Raw genomic sequence first — 24,220 nt, forward strand, 5'->3', positions numbered from 1 at the left:
AGCGGCAAAGTCAAAAACACAAAGTAGACAAAATAACAAAGAGATGAAGAAAGTATAGCAAAAAAATGACAACATAACAACTAATATTAATAAATATGGTATAAAAAAAAAGGTATACAAATGGGAAGCTAGGACAGGACTCACAAGATAACTATTATGTCATTTATGTTTTATTACATCCATTCCATAATATTGTGTGAATAAAGTGACCACGTACGTAAATACTTCATCTCTGCACCAAATGGCTTCGACTTTCTCTTTTCTGCAATGTTTTGTTGTTTTTTTTTACACCTCATCATCATCCACCACTGTTGATGTCTCAACTATCAGTCAAGGCCAAATGACTCATATTGACTCACAATCTGCTCCTTTTTTTCCATTTAATATTATAGTAGCTCTATAACATATCGTTCCACCATCTATTGTATTTGTTTTGTTTGGATTGCTCCGTGAGTGACAAAGTGGTTTGAGTTGAGTATCTTTGTTGGGGGTTTTTTTGTGCAGCGTGTGTGTGTGTGTGTGTGGGTTGTTTAGCTGCTGTAAGCAAATTATTGAGTACTTGATTATTGATTATTTTCTGTGTGACCAAGTTTGCCACATTTATGGCGTTTATTTTACACTGCTACTCCGCCTGACACTAATAAACTGACCAGATGAGCGCTGAGCACAAGTACATATAAAATAGCTTTCCCTCCCTTAAGCAGTGTTTTTCAACCTTTTCTGAGCCAAGGCACATTTTTTTCACTGAAAAAATCCTGAGGCACACCACCAGCAGAAAACATAAAAAAATGAAACTCAGCAGCCGATATTGACAATAAAAAGTTGTTCTCGCAGTTGTTGGATATTAATTCAAACCATAACCAAGCATGCATCAATATAGCTCGTCTCAAAGTAGGTGTACTGTCACGACCTGACACATCACGCCCTGACTTATTTTGAGTTTTTTGCTGTTTGCACTCCTATTTTGGTGGCTTTTTCTCTTTTGTTGGTGTTTTCCTGTAGCAGTTTCATGTCTTCCTTGAACGCTATTCCCCCCCGCACCTGCTTTGTTTTCGCAATCAAGACTATTTAAGTTGTGCGGACGCGATCCTTCTTTGTGGGGACATTGTTGATTGTCATGTCATGTACGGATGTACTTTGTGGACGCCATCTGCTCCACACGCTGTAAGTCTTTGCTGTCGTCCAGCATTCTGTTTTTGTTTACTTTGCAGCCCGTTCAGTTTTAGTTTCGTTTTGCATAGCCATCCCTAAGCTTCAATGCCTTTTCTTAGCGGCCCTCGCCTTTTGTTTATTTTAGTGTTAAATACCTTTTTACCTACACGCTGCCTCCCGCATAGTGTGATCACGACAAACCACGTTCCCGACATCTGCAAAGCAATTAGCTTGTTAGTATTACATGGTTACTCTGCCGAGCTCTAGACAGCACAGACATTCAACAACGGCACATTTGCGGAATATAATTACTCGTTTGTAAAAAAATGTTTTAACCCAATTAGGTGAAATTACATAATCTGCCACGGCACACCAGACTGTATCCCACCGCACACTAGTGTGCCTAAAAACAGTGCCCTAGAGTACTAATGTAAAGACAAGGCAGAATAAATGACCAAACTGGAAATGTAAGAAACAAAATAAAAGCTGAAAACGTGGACAAGATAAATAAGGTTGGTGATGCCAAGCAATTAGAAAAATGTAACGCTTAATTAATTATGATTTGTAATTAATTAAACCAATTTATTTGTTTTTAATCTCACCTAAAATAAATGCTAATAAAAGCCCTCAACTATTTCATTTACATTATCATTTCATTACATTATTAGAGATTGATGTATATAAAAAAAACAACTTGTTTTGTTCTTTTAAGGTAATTTATTGTTTTTAACAGACTTTAACTGATACATTTGAACATATTTAATTTTTTGATGAAGCAGAGATACATTTTGAAAACAACATATGGAATTATCCTGTAAATGTTTGTTTCCAACGCTAACACCTCCATCAGATTAAATCCGTTCATTAATCCCCGGTTAAAAAGGAGTGTACGCACCTTGGAAAGCTGTTGCACCGTGTGGATAGACATGAATCATGGCTCCGACGCGAGAGATGTCAATTGAAACAAAGGAGAGGGTTATTAAACTTCTTCAAGAAGGCAAATCATCACGCAATGTAGCAAACGATGTTGACTGCTCACAGTCAGCTGTGTCTAGAATCTGGAGTAAGTACAAACAACATGGAAAGGTTGTAAAAGGCAAGCATGCTGGTAGACCAAGGAAAACATCAATATTTGCTCAATATGTCTTGAAAACAAATGAAAGCAAAACGAATGAAGAACAAATGAGCGGGAACTGGAGTCAGTGTCTGTGACAGAACTGTAAGAAACCGCCCTAAAGAGAATTGGATTTAAATACGGAAAAACTAAACAAAAGCCATTATTAACAGCTAAACAGAAAGGTGAGGATGCTGGAACTTTGTTTTGGTGCCGTTTCAATGAGATTTATGAAGACGACTGCCTGAAGAAAACATGCCAATTTCCAAAGTCATGGATGGCATGTGGCTGCATGCCAGGTAATGGCAGTGGGGAGATGGCTGCCATTATATTTTCGATAAATGCACAAGTTTACATTCAAATTTTGGACACTTTTTTATTCCACCAATCGAAAGGATGTTTGGGGATGTATCGCGAAAACTCTAAAAAGTTTCCTTGAAGACAGATCGCAAAAAGCAAAAAGCTGCTGCCTGACCAGGGCTCAGAAAATCTGTAGAGACTCCTCCCACCCCCACGAAGGACTGTTTCCACTGCTGGACTCTAGAAAGAGGTTCCGCAGCCTCTTTAGCAAAACCTCCAGGTTCTGTAACAGCTTCTTCCTTCAGGCCATAAGAAACACATCATAATAGTCCCCTCAATTCCCCCCCAAAACGGATTAACTCGCTGGAATATAAAGACAATATAACATACATCCGTAAACGTGGATGCATATATGCAAAAGTGTATCTGTACAGTAATCTATTTATTTATATCTGCATCCTATGGCTCTTTTATCCTGCACTACAACGAGCTAATGCAACAAAATTATGTTCTTATCTGTACTGTAAAGTTCAAATTTGAATGACAATAAAAGGAAATCTAAGTCTAAGCCTCTAAAGATACATATAGCCAATGCCATGATGGTCTGCAAGTAGTCCGGGTCTCAATCCAATTAAAAAAATATGTGGTGGAAATTGAAACATAGTCCATGACAAGACTCCAACCTGCAAAGCTGAACTGACAACAGCAATTAGAGAAATTTAGAGCAAAAAGTGATGCGGAGTACTGTTTGTCATTGGTTAAGTCCATGCCGCAGAGACTGCAAGCTGTTATGAAAGCCAGAGGTGGTGCAACAAATTACTAGTGGTGTGTTTTGTGTTTGTTTTTCATGGTCCATTTTCAAGAAATCATGCTTTTTTTCCTTTTTTAAACTCTGCTTGATCTAAAAATGAAACTGTTACTGACGACCACGATTGATTTTCTTGATTTCTTTTGGTGTTTCTCAAAGTTGCCTTTTGAAAAGATAACACATTTTGGTAACACTTTAGTATGGGGAACATACTTTAAGTAACAAAGACTTAATTTAGAGTTATTTGGACACAAGGGGGAACATTTAAGGGTTAGGGTTAGGCTTAGGGTCAGGGTTAGGGTTACTAATAAGCAATAATTCTGAGGTTATCGAGGGAAGACTCTTAGTTAAGAGTTGTATAATAAGGCCATGCAGAAGAAGGCTTTAATAAGTACTTAATAATGACTAGTTAAGAGCCAATATGTTACTAATTTGCATGTTAATAAGCAACTAATTAATGGTGAATATGTTCCCCATACCAAAGTGTTACCAACGGTTTTTGTCATGTCTGTTTTTTTTTAAACAACCGAATGGAACAACCTCCAAGCTTGGTGATTCCATTTTTTTCTTTCCAGAGGTTGTACAGCAGACAAGTTCAATTAGTATTCACCGCCTTGCCTGCAAAGACGTTAAAGACATATTTAAACAGATTGGACTATGGGTAAAGCAGGCAAACCAGATGTTATAGTGCTTTGTTATTGGAGCCAGCTTCTAAAGAGCAGCGGTTGAGACTTCAAATGTCTTTTTTGTTGAAGAAGGTCGCCATACAAGATGGACCTCGTTAACCTGTCACTGTTAACTCTGTTTCTGAAGCACTTACAGCCTTCACCGCCCTGTGGGATTGTGTCGGTTGTCCCACTGACATGCTTCTTGTGTTCCCTCTGCAGTTGGGAGGATGCGGCATACTGGGGGTCGGGGTGTGGCTGTCAGTGACCCAGGGCAACTTTGCCACGCTGTCGTCGTCCATCCCGTCCTTGTCGGCGGCCAACCTGCTCATCGCGCTAGGGACCATCATCATGGTAATTGGCTGTCTGGGCTGTGTGGGGGCTGTCAAAGAGAGCCGACCCCTTCTGCTGGCAGTAAGTTATTTTCCTCCATGCTGCCCTTTTGACACACTGATGCGATGCAACAAGATGGCGTACCTTTCACATTTGAACCGATACGATACCTAGGAAACGGTACCGATTTTTGGTACTTGGGTGTGTGTTACTAAATTGTTTTATAATACAATCTAATTGTTTAATGTAACATTTAGAAATGAATGAAAAACTAATCAAGTGATAATAACTGCGCTGTCCAGTTGTTTTCTCTTTCCATTTCTGAGTCTCATTTGCAAGGATTACTGTATTTTCCGGACCATAGGGCGCACCGGATTAATGCGCCGGATTATAGGGCGCATTAAAGGAGTCATATTTGTATTATTTTTTTTCTAAATGTAAAACACTTCCTAGTGGTCTACAGAACATGTAATGGTGGTAATTCAGTCAAAATGTTGCATAGATTATGTTTTACAGATCATCTTCAAGCCGCTTTCTGACAGTCGCTTCCGGATGCGCCGTTTTGTGGGCGGTCTTATTTACGTGCCTCACCTTCGGCAGCGTCTTCTCCCCGTCATCTTTGTTGTAGCGGTGTAGCGTGCAAGGACGGGAGTGGAAGAAGTGTCAAAAGATGGCGCTAACTGTTTTAATGACATTCAGACTTTACTTAAATCAATAACGGAGCAGCATCTCCTCAACCGGAAACAACCACACCGGAAATGTGTCCCGTGAAAAACCGTCCGACCGGAACTCTAATAACTAAAGTTCCTTGGGTGAATAATGTAAACTCACTAGACCGGTATGTTTTAGCGCTTTCATGGCGAGTTTACTGACAGATATAAGTACGAACTTTACACTGCTTTATATTAGAAATGTCACTGTAACATTTACTACTAAAACATGTTGATGGATTTTTGAGCGCCGTGTGTAATATTCTATATTTTCAATGGAACATTAAAAATGTTGGTGATGTTTACTTGAGACTTATCTCTTATGTTTGACTGCCATCTACTGGTCACACTTATCATTACACCATGTACCAAATAAAATAGTGTAGCGTCCCGGAAGAGTTGGTACTCCAGAATGCTAGGTATTTGTTCTGTTGTGTTTATGTTGTGTTGTGGTGCAAATATTCTCCCGAAATGTGTTTGTCATTGTTGTTTAGTGTGGTTTCACAATATGGCACATGTTTATGACAGTGTTGGCGTTGTTTATACGGCCACCCTTAGTGTTATATGTATGGCTGTTGACTAAGAATGTCCTTCGCATCAGTCACCTCCATATGGGGTGTGCAAAATCAACATGATTATTAAAATTGGCTATGATCATGCAGAGTGGCAGCTTTTCTTGACATCTTTAATTTAAGACCGTTTTCACCCCTTCTAATGAACCAACAGCATTGAGGTGGGAAAGCTAGACCAAATGTATTCCTTGCATTAGTTGCACCGGGTTATAGGAGAAAACAAAAGGATTTAAATTGCGCCTTATTGTCCGGAAAATACAGCATATTGTAGACTTGCATGCAGTTGCAATTCCAAGACGTTAGATGGCAGTAGTGCAGGGCTATTTAACACGGGACCATGTGGCCAAATCAGGCTTGGGAATGACACCATACCAGCCCCCAGGTTCAGTACAAAACTGGAAAGGCAACATTTTTGCAACAAATTCCTAGAAACACGAGAGTGCCCCTGTTGTATGGAGGATCTTATAGCGGACCAATGTAAACATTGGCAAATTCTCGCATTGACATTTTGATCTTGCTGGAAAACATAGAACACTGGGGTTCAAATTTGTAAGTTACTTAACAGAGGAACAGAGGTGTTCCTCAAAGCACCCCTTTAAAGGGGAACTGCACTTAATTTGGAATTTTGCCTATTGTTCACAATCATTATGAAAGACATGACGATCGATGTTTTTTGTTTTTTTTGCGTTTTAAATATTAAATAAATGCGATCAAAAGGAGTCGCGCAATTCCACCTGTAAAGCCCTTAAAACAACTTCCAAACATTTCATATTTACGTAAAAACGCACCGTGACATATGCTTTTTTAGTTTTCTTCATCACTGATTATTACTCACTGATGACTTTATGAGAGCCAACAAACCTAATAAAACATCACTTACTGTGCAAGGTCTGCTGTCATTAGGATGCTGACTGCTCGGGTGTTCATATATTCCCAGTTAGGTGAAAAATGTCTTATCATTCTCACAAAGTAACGGTGTTGGGAGTGGTGGGGGGCAAGCGTCTTTTTGTGTCGTCCTCGCCAGTTTCGGGTCTTAAATGGCTGTCAAAGTGTACCAACTTGTCGGAATACCTACTCAGACTTCTTCTGTCCAGGTGAGATGCATGATTTATGATCTAGAATACATTTACAGGGAGCAAGGGAGCAAGAAAGCAGCAGACCATTCGATGATGTAAACATAGGCACACACAGTAGTGATCACACCTCCTCTATAAATAGTTTGTCTGTGTTAGCGCTTATAATAACAATATCACCAATACTTGGTTAATATTAAAATCATGAAATGTAAATGGATTATTATGAGCGGGTTTTTGAATGGTTATTTATTGGATTTTATAGGCGAAATAGAGGAGCTCCCTTTGGCTCCGTTCTGAGCGGACTTGTATTTACTTTTATTGACAAGTTAGAATGCATTAAAAAAAAAAAACATCCATCCATCGTCATGTCTATCATAAAGATTGTGAGAGACAGGCAACATTTTTTTAAAAGTGCAGTTCCCCTTTAAGTCCTCTCCTTATTGTCAGTTATTTTTCGTAATATGATTTATGTAACTAAGGTGTTGCTATAGCTTGTTTACTTCAGATGCATTCAGTACTTGTTCAACTTCTTTAAGAATTACATTTTAGGCCCTCTCTTTTTCATCATTTGTGCTATTCAACTGGTGGCCCGCGAGTACAGTTCAAAAACCTTGTGAGAGACTCACATTTTTGCAGCAAATTCTTAAAAACACTAGAGTTCTGGGAGTCCCAAGTGAGTATCCAATCACAAGTTGCGAAAACGGGAAGTGGCACCGGAGCCACACGAGCCACAGAAAGCCACAGAAAACTCACAGGTACTCACAAAGAAATAGAGCAACATGTTGATTAGGTGGCAGATATATATTTGCAAGACCATTTTCAAGAAGGATACTTAAGAGAAACTACATCTTGTGAGACGAGGTCGGCCGACACCGGAAGCTATACCGGCGGTGAAATGGTACTACGACCAACTACCGACTACGAGCGGTTCCACTGGCTTATACGGCGTCGATTTAATTTTTTAAATGTTTTCATGTTTCATTTGTTTAATACAATTCTTTTAATTTTGTTAAATGCGCCAAAAAATGGACCGTTTTGTACACTGTTGAGGGGATCAATGCGCAATAGTGTGCAAGTGGGTTTTTGTATAGTATCTCCAGCCGTGTCCACGTGGTGACATAAATTACGGTATTTTGAGAGGTGAAGTCGGACTAAGTAGGACGTCACTGAAGGCCTAGGTGAGAAACGCACGGCCCGCCACTGACGGCAACACAACACCCTACAACCAGACAACGAGTTTACATTTGCGTAGGAATTTTCACATGCACTCGTGACTTTGGTTCTCTTTTCAAAGTATCCCTCACACTCCTTCCTAAATAAGAATCAGGTCTTAGAAAACACAACGAAGCACCGACCCAAACACAATTTCTGTGAGGCGGGAAAAGGATTGATCTTCACAAAAAAAATGTCACAGTAGGAGTAAGCAATTACAAACTCTGTGGGATTAAGTCTAAGCGTGATCTATGGCATTTGCTCCAGCAGTGGTCGGACCAATTCCTGTGCTGTCGATATAATGGTAGCAGGCAAGTTATGAGTCTGATTTAATGAGTGGCAGAGCAGGCCATGCTTCTGCCAAAAGACTCCTTACAAATATCAGGCTTAATTAGCATGGTGGCGGCCGACGAGGGACAACTCGGCGTCCCACAAATGATTGCCGGCTTAGGTGGTCGTCGAAGTAAACTGAATGTTTCTGCCCGAAAGGTTAGTGAGGCCTATTTTTAGCTCGTCGGTGGTTCGCATTTCATGAATGTTAATTTCAAACTCACAGAAGGTTCCTCTTTTTTCCCTTGAGGTCAATGAAAAATGAGAAACGGTCTTGAAGTGAGGTCAGGGTATCTGACGATTTGATGAAAACACCAATGCTTTTGGTGTTTTTGTTGGAGTAATTATGTCCATCCATCCATCTTCTTCCGCTTATCCGAGGTCGGGTCACCCGGGGCAGCAGCCTAAGCAGGGAAGCCCAGACTTTCCTCTCCCCTACCACTTCGTCCAGCTCTTCCCGGAGGATCCCGAGGCGCTCCCAGGCCAGCCAGGAGACATAGTCTTCCCAACGTGTCCTGGGTCTTCCCCGTGGCCTCCTACCGGTCGGACGTGCCCTAAACACCTCCCTGGGGAGGCGTTCGGGTGGCATCCTGACCAGATGCCCGAACCACCTCATCTGGCTCCTCTCGATGTGGAGGAGCAGCGGCTTTACTTTGAGCTCCTCCCAGATGACAGAGCTTCCCACCCTATCTCTAAAGGCCTACTGAAACCCACTACTACCGACCACGCAGTCTGATAGTTTATATATCAATGATGAAATCTTAACATTGCAACACATGCCAATACGGCCGGGTTAACTTATAAAGTGCAATTTTAAAATTCCCGCTAAACTTCCGGTTGAAAACATCTATGTATGATGACGTATGCGCGTGACGTCAATAGTTAAACGGAAGTATTCGGAACCCATTGAATCCAATACAAAAAACTCTGTTTTCATCTCAAAATTCCACAGTATTCTGGACATCTGTGTTGGTGAATCTTTTGCAATTTGTTTAAAGAACAATGAAGACTGCAAAGAAGAAAGTTGTAGGTGGGATCTGTGTATTAGCGGCTGGTTGCAGCAACACAACCAGGAGGACTTTGACTTGGATAGCAGACGCGCTAGCCGCCGACCGCACGGATGATCGGGTGAAGTCCTTCGTCCTTCCGTCGATCGCTGGAACGCAGGTGAGCACGGGTGTTGATGAGCAGATGAGGGCTGGCTGGCGTAGGTGGATAGCTAATGTTTTTATCATAGCTCTGTGAGGTCCCGTTGCTAAGTTAGCTTCAATGGCGTCATTAGCAACAGCATTGTTAAGCTTCGCCAAGCTGGAAAGCATTAACCGTGTATTTACAGGTCCATGGTTTAATAGTATTGTTGATTTTATGTCTATCCTTCCAGTCAGGGGTTTATTTCTTTTGTTTCTATCTGCAGTTAAGCCCAATGCTATCACGTTAGCTCCGTAGCTAAAGTGCTTCGCCGATGTATTGTCGTGGAGATAAAAGTCACTGTGAATGTCCATTTCGCGTTCTCGACTTTCATTTTCAAGAGGATATAGTATCCGAGGTGGTTTAAAATACAAATCCGTGATCCACAATAGAAAAAGGAGAATGTGTGGAATCCAATGAGCCAGCTTGTACCTAAGTTACGGTCAGAGCGAAAAAAGATACATCCTGCACTGCACTCTAGTCCTTCACTCTCACGTTCCTCATCCACAAATCTTTCATCCTGGCTCAAATTAATGGGGTAATCGTCGCTTTCTTGGTCCGAATCGCTCTTGCTGCATTGTAAACAATGGGGAAATGTGAGGAGCCCTTCAACCTGTGACGTCCCGCTACTTCCGGTACAGGCAAGGCTTTTTTTATCAGCGACCAAAAGTTGCGAACTTTATCGTCGATGTTCTCTACTAAATCCTTTCAGCAAAAATATGGCAATATCGCGAAATGATCAACTATGACACATAGAATGGATCTGCCATCCCTTATTAAATAAAAAAAAATCATTTCAGTAGGCCTTTAAGGGAGAGCCCCGCCACCCGGCGGAGGAAACTCATTTCGGCCACTTGTACCCGTGATCTTGTCCTTTCGGTCATAACCCAAAGCTCATGACCATAGGTGAGGATGGGAACGTAGATCGACCGGTAAATTGAGAGCTTCGCCTTCCGGCTCAGCTCCTTCTTAACCACAACGGATCGATACAGCGTCCGCATTACTGAAGACGCCGCACCGATCCGCCTGTCGATCTCACGATCCACTCTTCCCTCACTCGTGAACAAGACTCTGAGGTACTTGAACTCCTCCACTTGGGCCAGAGTCTCCTCCCCAACCCGGAGATGGCACTCCACCCTTTTCCGGGCGAGAACCATGGACTCGGACTTGGAGGTGCTGATTCTCATCCCAGTCGCTTCACACTCGGCTGCTTATGTATCTAAAAAAAAAAACAACCTTACTTGGAGGATTTATTCCATTGAAGAAAAGATGACAATCAAGTCGGAGAGGATGTAAAAAGCACAAGAAGTTTGCTGTTATACTCTTTCAATCAATCCATCAAAGTTTCTTTGTACAGCCCTTAATCACAAGTGCCTCAAAGGGCTTCACAAACCACAACAGCCTTTCATCCCTTCAGAGTTTAAGCAGCTCAATAACTATTCATTTAGAACACCTTCTTTAGTCGTACCTTGTTTCTGCTGTGCTTTTAAAACTAATAACCACAGGGTCAGTCGGGCTTGTTCTCCTGAGTATTGAGATATTGTTTCTTTGTTTGAGGTGACTTGTCCTCATGAAAAGTTAATCAATGTGTCTCTGGGTCATAACAAAGTCCACTTGCACAAATGTATTGAAATCCATTTACAACTTTTTGAACTATGTCCTCTAGCTAGGAAAAAAAATGCATGCTTATATTCAGTAATTATGAATACTGTATCCTCCTACTAGGGATTAGGGATGGGTATTTTTCCCATTGGAAATTTCCAATAGGAATCGATACCGGTACTCAACAGTATCAATTTGCGGGTTTCACACTGAGTTGTGCAAAAAGGTTCAATATGTCTTCTTATTCCTATACTTTTTCAACATTTCTTCTAATCAGACCATATTTTCGGTATATTAAATGGAATTTTTACCTGACATGTTTCGACTGTCATCTGCAGTTTTTTTCAGAAGGGTCACCTGACCCTGACCTGAAAAAACCCCCCAAAAAACTGAGTTGTGCTGTCTAGTTGTCTTCTTGTTTTCTTACACGTCTGTCTCTCATTTGCAAGTACTGGACTGTACTATATTATATTACATATTTATACTTTGCATGCAGTTACAATTCCAAGACGTTAAAAGGCAGTAGTGTATAAACTGCAGTGTATTGCCTTCGCCAGAGATTAGTCTTTGCCATTAAGTATTTTCTTTTGTTTAGCCCTACAAAGTGTTTGTACAGTAGGTATTATATTTATTACACACCAGCTGTTGCATCTTAGTAGTAGTTTTTCATACCAAATTTGGAAGTGTTAAAATTGCCAATATCTGACATCCCTAATGCTAATCTTGAGCATGTCTATAGCTAATCCAATAAGGATTAGCATCGAGCTAGCACATGTTGAAAAGCGGAGCCTTTCTGTACAGTGCTTTTCAGCACCTTCCTCTTGCTCTGTTGTCATGGAAAATGGTAACATTACCTATAGAGGCTGTTCGGCTGAGTCCGCTCTGAGTAGCGACTGCTTGTTTCCCCACCAAGTGCTATACTAATACCGGTATATCGCACAACCCTAGTTCACTGTGACATTTGCCACACAAACTAATGCCGGGGATGTTTGAAACTCAAATTTTTGCTTGTAATTTAAAGCATAACAGTTAGCCGAGAGACAGCTTTTAGGTTAAGGTACCTCTGTAAAAATGTAATCTATTATTATTATTGTTACATACGAGTGGAGAGGATGCCAGGTGGCCACGTTTAATTTCGGTGTCTGACGTGAGACCCGAGATGGAACCACTCTTTGGACCAGTCTTCCATGCACAGCAATAGACATCCCTGCCTAGCTGACTGACTGATATGCACTCCCCCTTATCTGTTGATTTCCCGACAGACTAGACTCCCACTTTATCTATTAAAATAATTATTATTAATTTAACACATCTAATTTACAACTCAATAGCTGTACCCACTTGACAACCATTGTAGCCGATCACCCGAGAAGGGCGGTCTCAACATCTGCAATCTCTTCTCAAGGATTCTTCTTTTTCCCCAGCTGGGATTTTTGTACTTTTTCTTTGCCCGGATGTGGGCTTAGATCAGGGGATGTCATTGAGAGTTTGTGAAGCCCTTTGAGACATTCGCGATTAACAGCTTTACAAATAAAATTTGATTGATTGGTTGAATGTTTGAGGATTTGACTACAAGGTTGATAGTTGAATCAGACTCCTCCGATTGGAATCGTCAAATAGTGGAATATTCCAAGATACCTATAACAATAATAACAATAATAATAATACACAGAGCAGTTTCAATTGGACCATGGGCCCTAATAAAGAGCTTTCTGCTGTGTGACATTAGATTCAAAATAAGAATTTGTACGGTATACCGGTATTAGCAACGTACCGCGATACTAATGAATCATATTCGGTACTATATCACCTCCGAAAAGTAACGGTACATCACCCCCCTGCGCCCTCGTCATCATCACGTCGTGTCATTGCTGGTTTACGAGCAGACAAGCATGTTCGGCAGCGCACAATCACGGAGTACTTACAAACAGACACAGTGTGTAGACAGAAAAGGGAGAACGGACGCATTTTGGCTTGAAAACTAATAGTAAAGGTGAAGTTATAACACAGAAACGCCCTCCGGAAGAGGTGCTTTAAGAAATGGCTAGCTAGCTAGCGGCTAAAGTCCATCCCCAGTCGGCAGTGTTTTAGCTACTTCTAAATCACTAATCCTGGCCTCCATGGCGACAAATAAAGTAAGTTTCCTACAAGTATCATCCCTGCCGGACGAGGAATAGCTAAACATACTTCACTACACACCGTAGCTCACCGGCGTCACAATGTAAACAAACGCCATGGGTACATCCACTGTAATGATACCAAGTACAGGAGCGTATCTCGTCAATACGGCTATGATTACGTCGATATTTTTTGGCACCACAACATCTTCTTTCGTTTTTTTTTAAATGTATATTATGTTTATAAACTCAGGAAATATGTCCCTTTGAATATGATCAATGTATGATCCTGTAACTACTTGGTATCGGATTGATACCCAAATTTGTGGTATCATCCAAAACTAATGTAATGTATCAAACAACAGAAGAATAAATGATTGTTACATTTGAACAGAAGTGTAGCTAGAACATGTTAAAAGAGAAAGTAAGCAGATATTAACAGTAAATGAACAAGTAGATTAATAATTAATTTTCTACCACTTGTTCTTAACAATTTTGGCAAAATAATAGAATGGAAAATGACAAAATATGTTACTGCATATGTCAGCAGACTAAATTAGGAGACTTTGTTTGTTTATTTACTACTAAAAGACAAGTTGTCTTGTATGTTCACTATTTAATTTAAGGACAAACTTGCAATAAGAAACATATGTTTAATGTACCCTAAAATTTGTTGTCAAAATAAAGCCAATAATGCCATTTTTTGTGATCCCCTTTATTTAGAAAAGTACCGAAAAACATCGAAATCATTTTGGTACCGGGAGAACACTAATAAGAATATTCAAGTCACATGAAAAAGTGTTTGGCAAAGTGAAGCTGTAGTTCACACATGCCAACAAAGCTCAGCAAGGGGTAGATTGTTAAAACACGAGGAGGTTCATTAAACTGATGTAGAATGGAAAGAGCAAAATTAAAAGTCTGAGTGGAAAACACGAGAAAGAATGAAGAAAATAAAAGAAACCTGGTACCAAGAAAGCAAGGTAATTAACAAACTTGTCGGGGGAAATGTGTGGCCATAAATACAGTTGGGGACAGATCAGGGCGGGGAGTAGCTAATGAGAGAAAACAGAAACAGACAGGAAGTTGAACTGTCATGACAGGAAGTAATGAGAACATAAACCGCACACTAAACTTACAGTAATAACACACGGAGACAGACCTAATAGGAAGGATGCACGTGCAAGCATTTACCTTTCTTCCTCTATGGCTTCCCCAGCTAAGTAGCAGAAAGATTCAACCAGCTATTGATTTTGGCCACGCTGATGGACTTTGTGTGACATGATGGACAAACAAAAGAGACAACGTAGCTTCAACAGTTATCACAGTGGGATGACAATTGAGGAATCAATGATGCGTTCTACAAGCCCGAAAGGTCGCCAGAAGCTACAAAACCCAAAACCAGTGAAGTTAGCACGTTGTGTAAATGGTAAATAAAAACAGAATACAATGATTTGCAAATCCTTTTCAACCTATATTCAATTGAATAGACTACAAAGACAAGATATTTAAAGGCCTACTGAAATGCGATTTTCTTATTTAAACGGGGATAACAGGTCCATTTTATGTGTCATACTTGATCATTTCGCGATATTACCATATTTTTGCTGAAAGGATTTAGTAGAGAACATCGACGATAAAGTTCGGAACATTTGGTCGCTGATAAAAAAGCCTTGCCTGTACCGGAAGTAGCAGATTATATGCGCGTGACGTGACCAGTTGTGGCGCTCCTCACATCTGCACATTGTTTAGAATCAAGGCCACCAGCAGCGAGAGCGATTCGGACCGAGAAAGCGACGATTTCCCCATTAATTTGAGCGAGGATGAAAGATTTGTGGATGAGGAAAGTGAGAGTGAAGGACTAGAGGGCATGCCACAAATTAATCCCGCATAACAAACACCTCCCCCCTTCCCGTCCATATAACCCGCCAATACAAATCAAACACCCGCACAACACACTCAATCCCACAGCCCAAAGTACCGTTCACCTCCCCAAAGTTCATACAGCACATATATTTCCCCAAAGTCCCCAAAGTTACGTACGTGACATGCACATAGAGGCACGCACGTACGGGCAAGTGATCAAATGTTTGGAAGCTGCAGCTGCGTACTCACGGTACCGCGTATCCAACTCAAAGTCCTCCTGGTAAGAGTCTCTGTTGTCCCAGTTCTCCACAGGCCAATGGTAAAGCTGGACTGTCATCTTTCGGGAATGTAAAGAATGAAACACCGGCTACGTGTTTGTGTTGCTGCAGCCGGCCGCTAATACACCGCTTCCCACCTACAGCTTTCTTCTTTGCTGTCTCCATTGTTCATTAAACAAATTGCAAAAGATTCACCAACACAGATGTCCAGAATACTGTGGAATTTTGCGATGAAAACAGACGACTTAATAGCTGGCCACAATGCTGTCCCAATATGTCCTCTACAATCCGTGACGTCACGCGCAGGCGTCGTCATACCGAGACGTTTTCAGCAGGATATTTCGCGGGAAATTTACAATTGCACTTTCAGTAATCTAACCTGGCCGTATTGGCATGTGTTGCAATGTTAAGATTGCATCATTGATATATAAACTATCAGACTGCGTGGTCGGTAGTAGTGGGTTTCAGTAGGCCTTTAATGTTCCAACTGCGAAACTTTTTTTTTTTTTGCAAATAATCATTAACTTAGAATTTAATGGCAGCAACACATTGCAAAAAAGTTGGAACAGGGGCATGTTCACCACTGTGTTACATGGCCTTTCCTTTTAACAACACTCAGTAAACATTTGGGAACTGAGGAGACAAATTTTTGAAGCTTTTCAGGTGGAATTCTTTCCCATTCTTTCTTGATGTACAGTTTAAGTTGTTCAACAGTCCGGGGTCTCCGTTGTGGTATTTTAGTCTTCATAATGCGCCACACATTTTCAATGGGAGACAGGTCTGGACTACAGGCAGGCCAGTGTAGTACCCGCACTCTTTTACTATGAAGCCACGCTGTTGTAACACGTGGCTTGGCATTGTCTTGCTGAAATAAGCAGGGGCGTCCATTAGAAAAAGGCGTCCATTAGAAAAAGACGTTGCTTGGATGGCAACATATGTTGCTCCAAAACCTGTATGTACCTTTCAGCATTAATGATGCCTTCACTGATGTGTAAGTTACCCATGCCTTGGACACTAATACACCCCCACACCATCACATATGCTGGCTTTTGAATTTTGCGCCTATAACAATCTGCATGGTTCTTTTCCTCTGTGGCCCGGAAGACACAACGTCCACAGTTTCCAAAAACTATTTGAAATGTGGACTCGTCAGACCACAGAACACTTTTCCACTTTTCATCAGTCCATCTTAGGTGAGCTCGGCCCAACGAAGCCGGTGGCATTTCTGGGTGTTGTTGGTAAATGGTTTTCGCTTGGCATAGTAGAGTTCTAATTTGCACTTACAGATGTAGCGACGAACTGTAGTTACTGAAAGTGGTTTTCTGAAGTGTTCCTGATCCCATGTGGTGATATCCTTTACACACTGATGACGGTTTTTGATGCAGTACCGCCTGAGGGATCGAAGGTCACGGGCATTGCCGTTTACGTGCAGTGACTAATCCTGATTCTCTGAACCTTTTGCTGATATTACGGACCGTAGATGGTGAAATCCCTAAATTCTTTGCTATAGCTCGTTGAGAAATGTTGTTCTTAAACTGTTTGACAATTTGCTCACGCATTTGTTCACAAAGCGGTGACCCTCGCCCCATCCTTGTTTGTGAATGACTGAGCATTTCATGGAAGCTGCTTTTATACCCAATCATGGCACCCACCTGTTCCCAATTAGCCTGTTCACCTGTGGGATGTTTCAAATAAGCGTTTGATGAGCATTCCTCAACTTTATCAGTATTTTTTGCCACTAGTACCAGATTTTTTGAAACATGTTGCAGACATCAAATTCCAAATGAGCTAATATTTGCAAAAAAAATAACAAAGTGTACCATTTCAAACGTTAAATATCTTGTCTTTGCAGTCTATTCAATTGAATATTGTTTGAAAAGGATTTGCAAATAATTGTATTTTGTTTTTATTTACGATTTACACAACGTGCCAACTTCACTGGTTTTACATTTTGTAGATATTTGAGAGGCATCTATGCAGTGTGGAGAGTTACTGTTAGAGGTTTCTGGATCCATCCATATCAACATTATCTGTACAAGGGTAGTATCGCTATCGCGCCCATACAAGTGTGGTAAGAGTGATATTTTACAGTTCTCTGTTTTGTCATGTTGTTCAAATGTGTTGTATTTATTGTTACTAGACTCAGAGGATCAGTTATTGGAAGCAGACGGCCTTAAGGAGGAAAAGCCAATTGGTTTGTATTTGAGCAAATAGCAGTTTTTGCTTTTGTTTACTTATTTTGCTCTAACAAGTGTATGTAATAAAAAAGAGAATGTTGTGTTTCCCACAGGACTGCAATCAATTTGTGGTTATGGGTTTGGGGCGGTGGGTGCGTGACGCGTGTGCATGTACTTGTAATGGGGGCTGTAAGAGAGAGGAATCAGGCAGTGTGAGAGTCAAGAAGAAGTAAAAAAAACCCAAATAGAATCAGAAATTAGGGCTGTCAAAGTTTGCACTTTAAACCGTGATTAATCACAAAACATTATCGCAATAATCATGTATGATGCAGATTATCGGACAATTTATTTGTCTCCCATTCAAAATGTGTGGCGCATGATGAAGAATACCACAACGGAGACCCCGGACTGTTGAACAACTTAAGCTGTACATCAAGCAAGAATGGGAAATAATTCCACCTGAAAAGCTTCAAAAATAGGTCTCCTCAGTTCCCAAACGTTTACTGAGTGTTGTTAAAAGGAAAGGCCATGTAACACAGTGGTAATAATGCCCTTGTGCCAACTTTTTTGCAATGTGTTGCTGCCATTAAAGGCCTTCTGAAATGAGATTTTCTTATTTAAACGGGGATAGCAGATCCATTCTATGTGTCATACTTGATCATTTCGCGATATTGCCATATTTTTGCTTAAAGGATTTAGTAGAGAACATCGACGATACATTTCGCAACTTTTGGTCGCTGATAAAAAAAGCCTTGCCTGTACCGGAAGTAGCGTGACGTCACAGGTTGAAGAGCTCCTCACATCTGCACATTGTTTTCAATCATGGACGCCAGCAGCGTGAGCGATTCGGACCGAGAAAGTGACGATTACCCCATTAATTTGAGCGAGGATGAAAGATTCGTGGATGAGGAAAGTGAGAGTGAAGGATTAGAGGGCAGTGGAAGCGATTCAGATAGGGAAGATGCTGTGAGAGGCTGGTGGGACCTGATATTCAGCTGGGAATGACTAAAACAGTAAATAAACACAAGATACTCTATTAGCCACAACACAACCAGGCTTATATTTAATATGCCACAAATTAATCGCGCATAACAAACACCTCCCCCCTCCCGTCCATATAACCCGCCAATACAACTCAAACACCCGCACAACACACTCAATCCCACAGCCCAAAGTACCGTTCACTTCCGCAAAGTTCATACAGCACATATATTTCCCCAAAGTCACGTACGTGACATGCACATAGCGGCACGCACGGACGGGCAAGCGATCAAATGTTTGGAAGAAAGCTGCGTACTCACGGTAGCGCGTCTGCTATCCAACTCAAAGTTCTCCTGGTTGTGTTGCTGTAGCCAGCCGCTAATACACCGATCCCACCTAAAGCTTTCTTCTTTGCAGTCTTCATTGTTCATTAAACAAATTGCAAAAGATTCACCAACACAGATGTCCAGAATACTGTGGAATTTTTCGATGAAAACATAGCTGTTTGTATTGGGACACAATGGTGTCCCAATACTTCCGCTCAATCCGTGACGTCACGCGCAAACGTCATCATACCGAGACGTTTTCAGCCGGATATTTCCCGGGAAATTTAAAATTGCACTTTATAAGTTAACCCGGCCGTATTGGCATGTGTTGCAATGTTAAGATTCCATCATTGATATATAAACTATCAGACTGCGTGGTCGGTAGTAGTGGGTTTCAGTAGGCCTTTAAATTCGAAGTGAATGATTATTTGCAAAAAAAAAAAAACAAGTTTCTCAGATCGAACATTAAATATCTTGTCTTTGCAGTCTATTCGATTGAATATAAGTTGAAAAGGATTCGCAAATAATTGTATTCTGTTTTTATTTACAAATTACACAACGTGCCAACTTCACTGGTTTCGTGTTTTGTATGTAAAATTTTTTATTCTGCGTTGTCTTTTGATTATAAACAAAGTGAAGGCTCAAAATCATCCAATGATTTTGGAAAATGTCGAAAAGTATCGATAATATTGGCCCTGTATTTTCTTGGATTCCTCCCAACATTTGTGGTATGGCCCATCTGCAGGGACAGGATGTGTTCATAATGTGTGTGCAGGTAGACTTGTCACCTTTTAAAGCCGGTCCTCTGCAAATGAAGTCCACTTGGGGTTTGAATAACACCATGAATCATAACGCTCTAGTGACTCTCAAGCACTGATGTGTGATTTGTGTGCTGTGCACTACAACAGTAAAACAAGCTGTAAACCAAGAGACAATACACACAACACCGCAGGGTTCTATTGTAGTCCTCCAGAGTGTGTATCATACAGCGTGTCCCCTGAGGGCCATACATATATATATACATATATGGAGCGACTGTGGCTCATTAACTTTCATGCAACAAGAATCTAAATAAAAAAATCAAAAAGACCCCCCTTTCCCTAAAACACTGTAGCTTTCTGCCCTTCTGGGGACGGAGACGTCTTAAAGGCCTACTGAAACCCAATACTACCGACCACGCAGTCTGATAGTTTATATATCAATGATGAAATCTTAACATTGCAACACATGCCAATACGGCCGGGTTAACTTATAAAGTGCAATTTTAAATTTCCCGGCAAACTTCCGGCTGAAAACGTTTCGATATGATGACGTTTGCGCGTGACGTCAATGGTTGTACCGGAAGTATTCGGACCCCATTGGATCCAATACAAAAAGCTCTGTTTTCATCCCAAAATTCCACAGTATTCTGGACATCCGTGTTGGTGAATCTTTTGCAATTTGTTTAATGAACAATGAAGACTGCAAAGAAGAAAGCTGTAGGTGGGATCGGTGTATTAGCGGCGGACTACAGCAACACAACCAGGAGGACTTTGAGATTGATAGCAGACGCGCTAGCCGCCGACCTCACCTTGACTTCCTCCGTCTCCGGGCCGCCGACCGCATCTATGATCGGGTGAAGTCCTTCGTCGCTCCGTCGATCGCTGGAACGCAGGTGAGCACGGGTGTTGATGAGCAGATGAGGGCTGGCTGGCGTAGGTGGATAGCTAATGTTTTTAGTATAGCTCTGTGAGGTCCTGTAGCTAAGTTAGCTTCAATGGCGTCGTTAGCAACAGCATTGTTGAGCTTCGCCAGGCTGGAAAGCATTAACCGTGTAGTTGCATGTCCATGGTTTAATAGTATTGTTGATTTTCTGTCTATCCTTCCAGTCAGGGGTTCATTTATTTTGTTTCTATCTGCATTTAAGCCCGATGCTATCACGTTAGCTCCGTAGCTAAAGAGCTTCGCCGATGTATTGTCGTGGAGATAAAAGTCACTGTGAATGTCCATTTCGCGTTCTCGACTCTCATTTTCAAGAGGATATAGTATCCGAGGTGGTTTGAAATACAAATCCGTGATCCACAATAGAAAAAGGAGAATGTGTGGAATCCAATGAGCCCTTGTACCTAAGTTACGGTCAGAGCGAAAAAAGATACGTCCTGCACTGCACTCTAGTCCTTCACTCTCACGTTCCTCATCCACAAATCTTTCATCCTAGCTCAAATTAATGGGGTAGTCGTCGCTTTCTTGGTCCGAATCGCTATCGCTGCATTGTAAACAATGGGGAAATATGAGGAGCCCTTCAACCTGTGACGTCACGCTACTTCCGGTACAGGCAAGGCTTTTTTTATCAGCGACCAAAAGTTGCGAACTTTATCGTCGATGTTCTCTTCTAAATCCTTTCAGCAAAAATATGGCAATATCGCGAAATGATCAAGTATGACACATAGAATGGATCTGCTATGCCCGTTTAAATAAAAACATTTCATTTCAGTAGGCCTTTAAGGGTTTTATTCCTCTTGTGGTGATCAATGCAAAATGCAGGACACGTCCACAGTTTCACAGCTTCTTAATTCTTAGACCTATGTGACGAGGAGATTAAAGAGCAATCTATTTGAAGTGGTGTTGTCGCTACATAATCAGGGTGAAATATTGCAGACTGCGCCTCTGATAAGATTAGTCGTTGTCATGTTGATGAATGCCACTGCAAAAATTTCCCTTTAACTAGAATAACGCCCGAGAGAGCACAGTGAGGTCTGTGTTGAACTCCTAAATAGGTAATAATTATCATTTGTATTAGGCCTTCAATTAACAATTTGATAGTCGACTAATCATGGACTGTCTTAACGAGTAGTCGGCAAATTGGATTATGAAACGTGGCTCTAATTTAGACATCGGCTTTTTAAATTCAGCTTGAGATATGTTTAGGCATATGCTAAATAACAATCAGGCTTATTTAGTTATATTAATCACCCCACCCTATACTGCCCCACATGTACACACTAGCCTCATCTGTCTTTAAAACTTAGTGCCTCCTCTGTTTCTAACTTTAACGCACTACACTTATGTGCTATCAGATACAAAGGTAAAACTCAACATAACTTTGTCCGATGATGCCACAAATATATTTATTATACATATACACACATAGAGTACATATATATATATATATATATATATATATATATATATATATAAATATACATATATATATTTGGCTCGGCTCACTAAAAAGAGCCGGCTCCCAAGGGGCTCCTCAGATTTTGTTGTGACTTGAATGAAATATGAAATGATGTGTAAAATTAATAACTAAGGTAAAAAAATAAAATAAAATAATCAATCAATCAATCAATCAATCAACGTTTATTTATATAGCCCTAAATCACAAGTGTCTCAAAGGGCTGCACAAGCCACAACGACATCCTCAGATCCCACATCAGGGCAAGGAAAAACTCAACCCAATGTGCTACAATGAGGAACCTTACTTGTGTATATATATATATATATATATATATATATATATATATATATATATATATATATATATATATATATATGTATATATATATATATATATATATATATATATATATATATATATATATATATATATATATATATATATATATATATATATATATATATATATATATATATATATATATATATATATATATATATATATATATATATATATATATATATATATATATATATATATATATATATATATATACACACACTACAGACCAAAAGTTTGGACATATCTTCTCATTTCAATGTGTTTTCTTTATTTTCATGACTATTTACATTGTGGATTGTCACTGAAGTCATCAAAACTATGACACCTGTGAAGTGAAAACCCATTCAGGTGACTACCTCTTGAAGCTCATTGAGAGAATGCCAAGTCTGTGCGAAGCAGTAATCAGAGCAAAGGGTGGCTATTTTGAAGAAACTAGAATATAAAATGTGTTTTCAGTTATTTCACCTTTTTTTGTTAAGTACAAGTGAAGTGAATTATATTCATATAGCGCTTTTCTCTAGTGACTCAAAGCGCTTTACATAGTGAAAACCAATATCTAAGTTACATTTAAACCAGTGTGGATGGCACTGGTGGGTAAAGTATCTTGCCCAAGGACACAACAGCAATGACTTGGATGGCGGAAGCGGGGATCGAACCTGCAACCCTGAAGTTGCTGGCACGGCCGCTCTACCAACCGAGCTATACCGCCCCAGTACATAACTCCACATTCGTTCATTCATAGTTTTGATGCCTTCAGTGACAATTTACAATGTAAATAGTCATGAAAACACATAGAATGAGAAGGTGTGTCCAAACTTTTAGCCTGTACTATATATATATATATATATATATATATATATATATATATATATATATATATATATATATATATATATATATATATATATATATATATATATATATATATATATATATATATATATAAATAAATATAATTTCTAAAAAGTTGGCTATGACTACTTTAGGGCAGACAATAAACGGACCTTAATAGAGAAAATGTCTTCATCCATATATATATATAACTATGTATTATACTATAGTACATTATTTAGGTAGAAAAGTTGCCTTGTCATTGAACATTTATCAGGATTCTTTAATGGGAACAACTGTTCCAAGCAGTTTATCTGCAGTTGACTAAAAGGGTACACAGTTTTTCTTTTTATTATTATTACCCTCTCTGCAGAGTTCTGAAATGGATTTCGGCAGTTTTCAGTTTATTTCAGTAATACGTTTAACAATAATAGCAGCCGTCTATAATTTCCTTCCTGTAATTCAATAGTTGCTTGTGATATATAAAGCAATAACGGCAGCATACATTTCGTCTGCTATTAAAGCAGTGCGGCTACCAGGGCCTGTGATCCAAAGAGTTATATTTCTTATTAAGAGTAAATTGATGGGGGAATATTTAGGGAACCCATTTAGGGAGCTGTTCATTTTCCTTGTGGTTAAAAAGAAACACGACAGGAGGTGAAATGATTGTGTAATATAATATACAGTAAAATATTTGTCAATGAATGATCTCTGTTATAAACACGCATATGTTCATAATAGTGACTTGAAATCAATGATCAACAAGGCCATCAGTTTAAGTGAAATGATGATATTTTTAAAAGGTCAAACCTGTGATGTTGTCTTTGTGTGAATAATGAAAGTACAATGCAATCAGGGGGGGAGACAAACGAGCCATCTTGGATCAATAAACCAAAAGCTATAGGAGCAAATGGCAAATGTCATTGTGCCGTTTGCGTTTAGACCAAGTGTGTCCAATCTTTTCCACTGAGGGCCACATACTAAAACATGTGTATATATATGTGTATATATATATTTATTTATATATATATATATATATATATATATATATATATATATATATATATCGGAAAATTCCCGTCA

General features: G+C 39.9%; 1 protein-coding gene across 4 annotated transcripts in view; it reads left to right on the plus strand.

Moving 5' to 3' along the window:
• LOC133639360 (tetraspanin-4-like) overlaps positions 1-24,220 on the plus strand; it is a 467,820-nt gene that overhangs the window by 260,562 nt on the left and 183,038 nt on the right. For all 4 annotated transcript variants that reach the window (XM_062032630.1, XM_062032637.1, XM_062032621.1 and 1 more), the window contains one exon: positions 4,262-4,453. In XM_062032630.1, the coding sequence (XP_061888614.1) occupies positions 4,262-4,453 (192 nt within the window). The remainder of the gene's footprint in view (positions 1-4,261; positions 4,454-24,220) is intronic.

This window comes from Entelurus aequoreus, linkage group LG02 (genome assembly GCF_033978785.1).
Source record: "Entelurus aequoreus isolate RoL-2023_Sb linkage group LG02, RoL_Eaeq_v1.1, whole genome shotgun sequence".
Classification (NCBI taxonomy): domain Eukaryota; kingdom Metazoa; phylum Chordata; class Actinopteri; order Syngnathiformes; family Syngnathidae; genus Entelurus; species Entelurus aequoreus.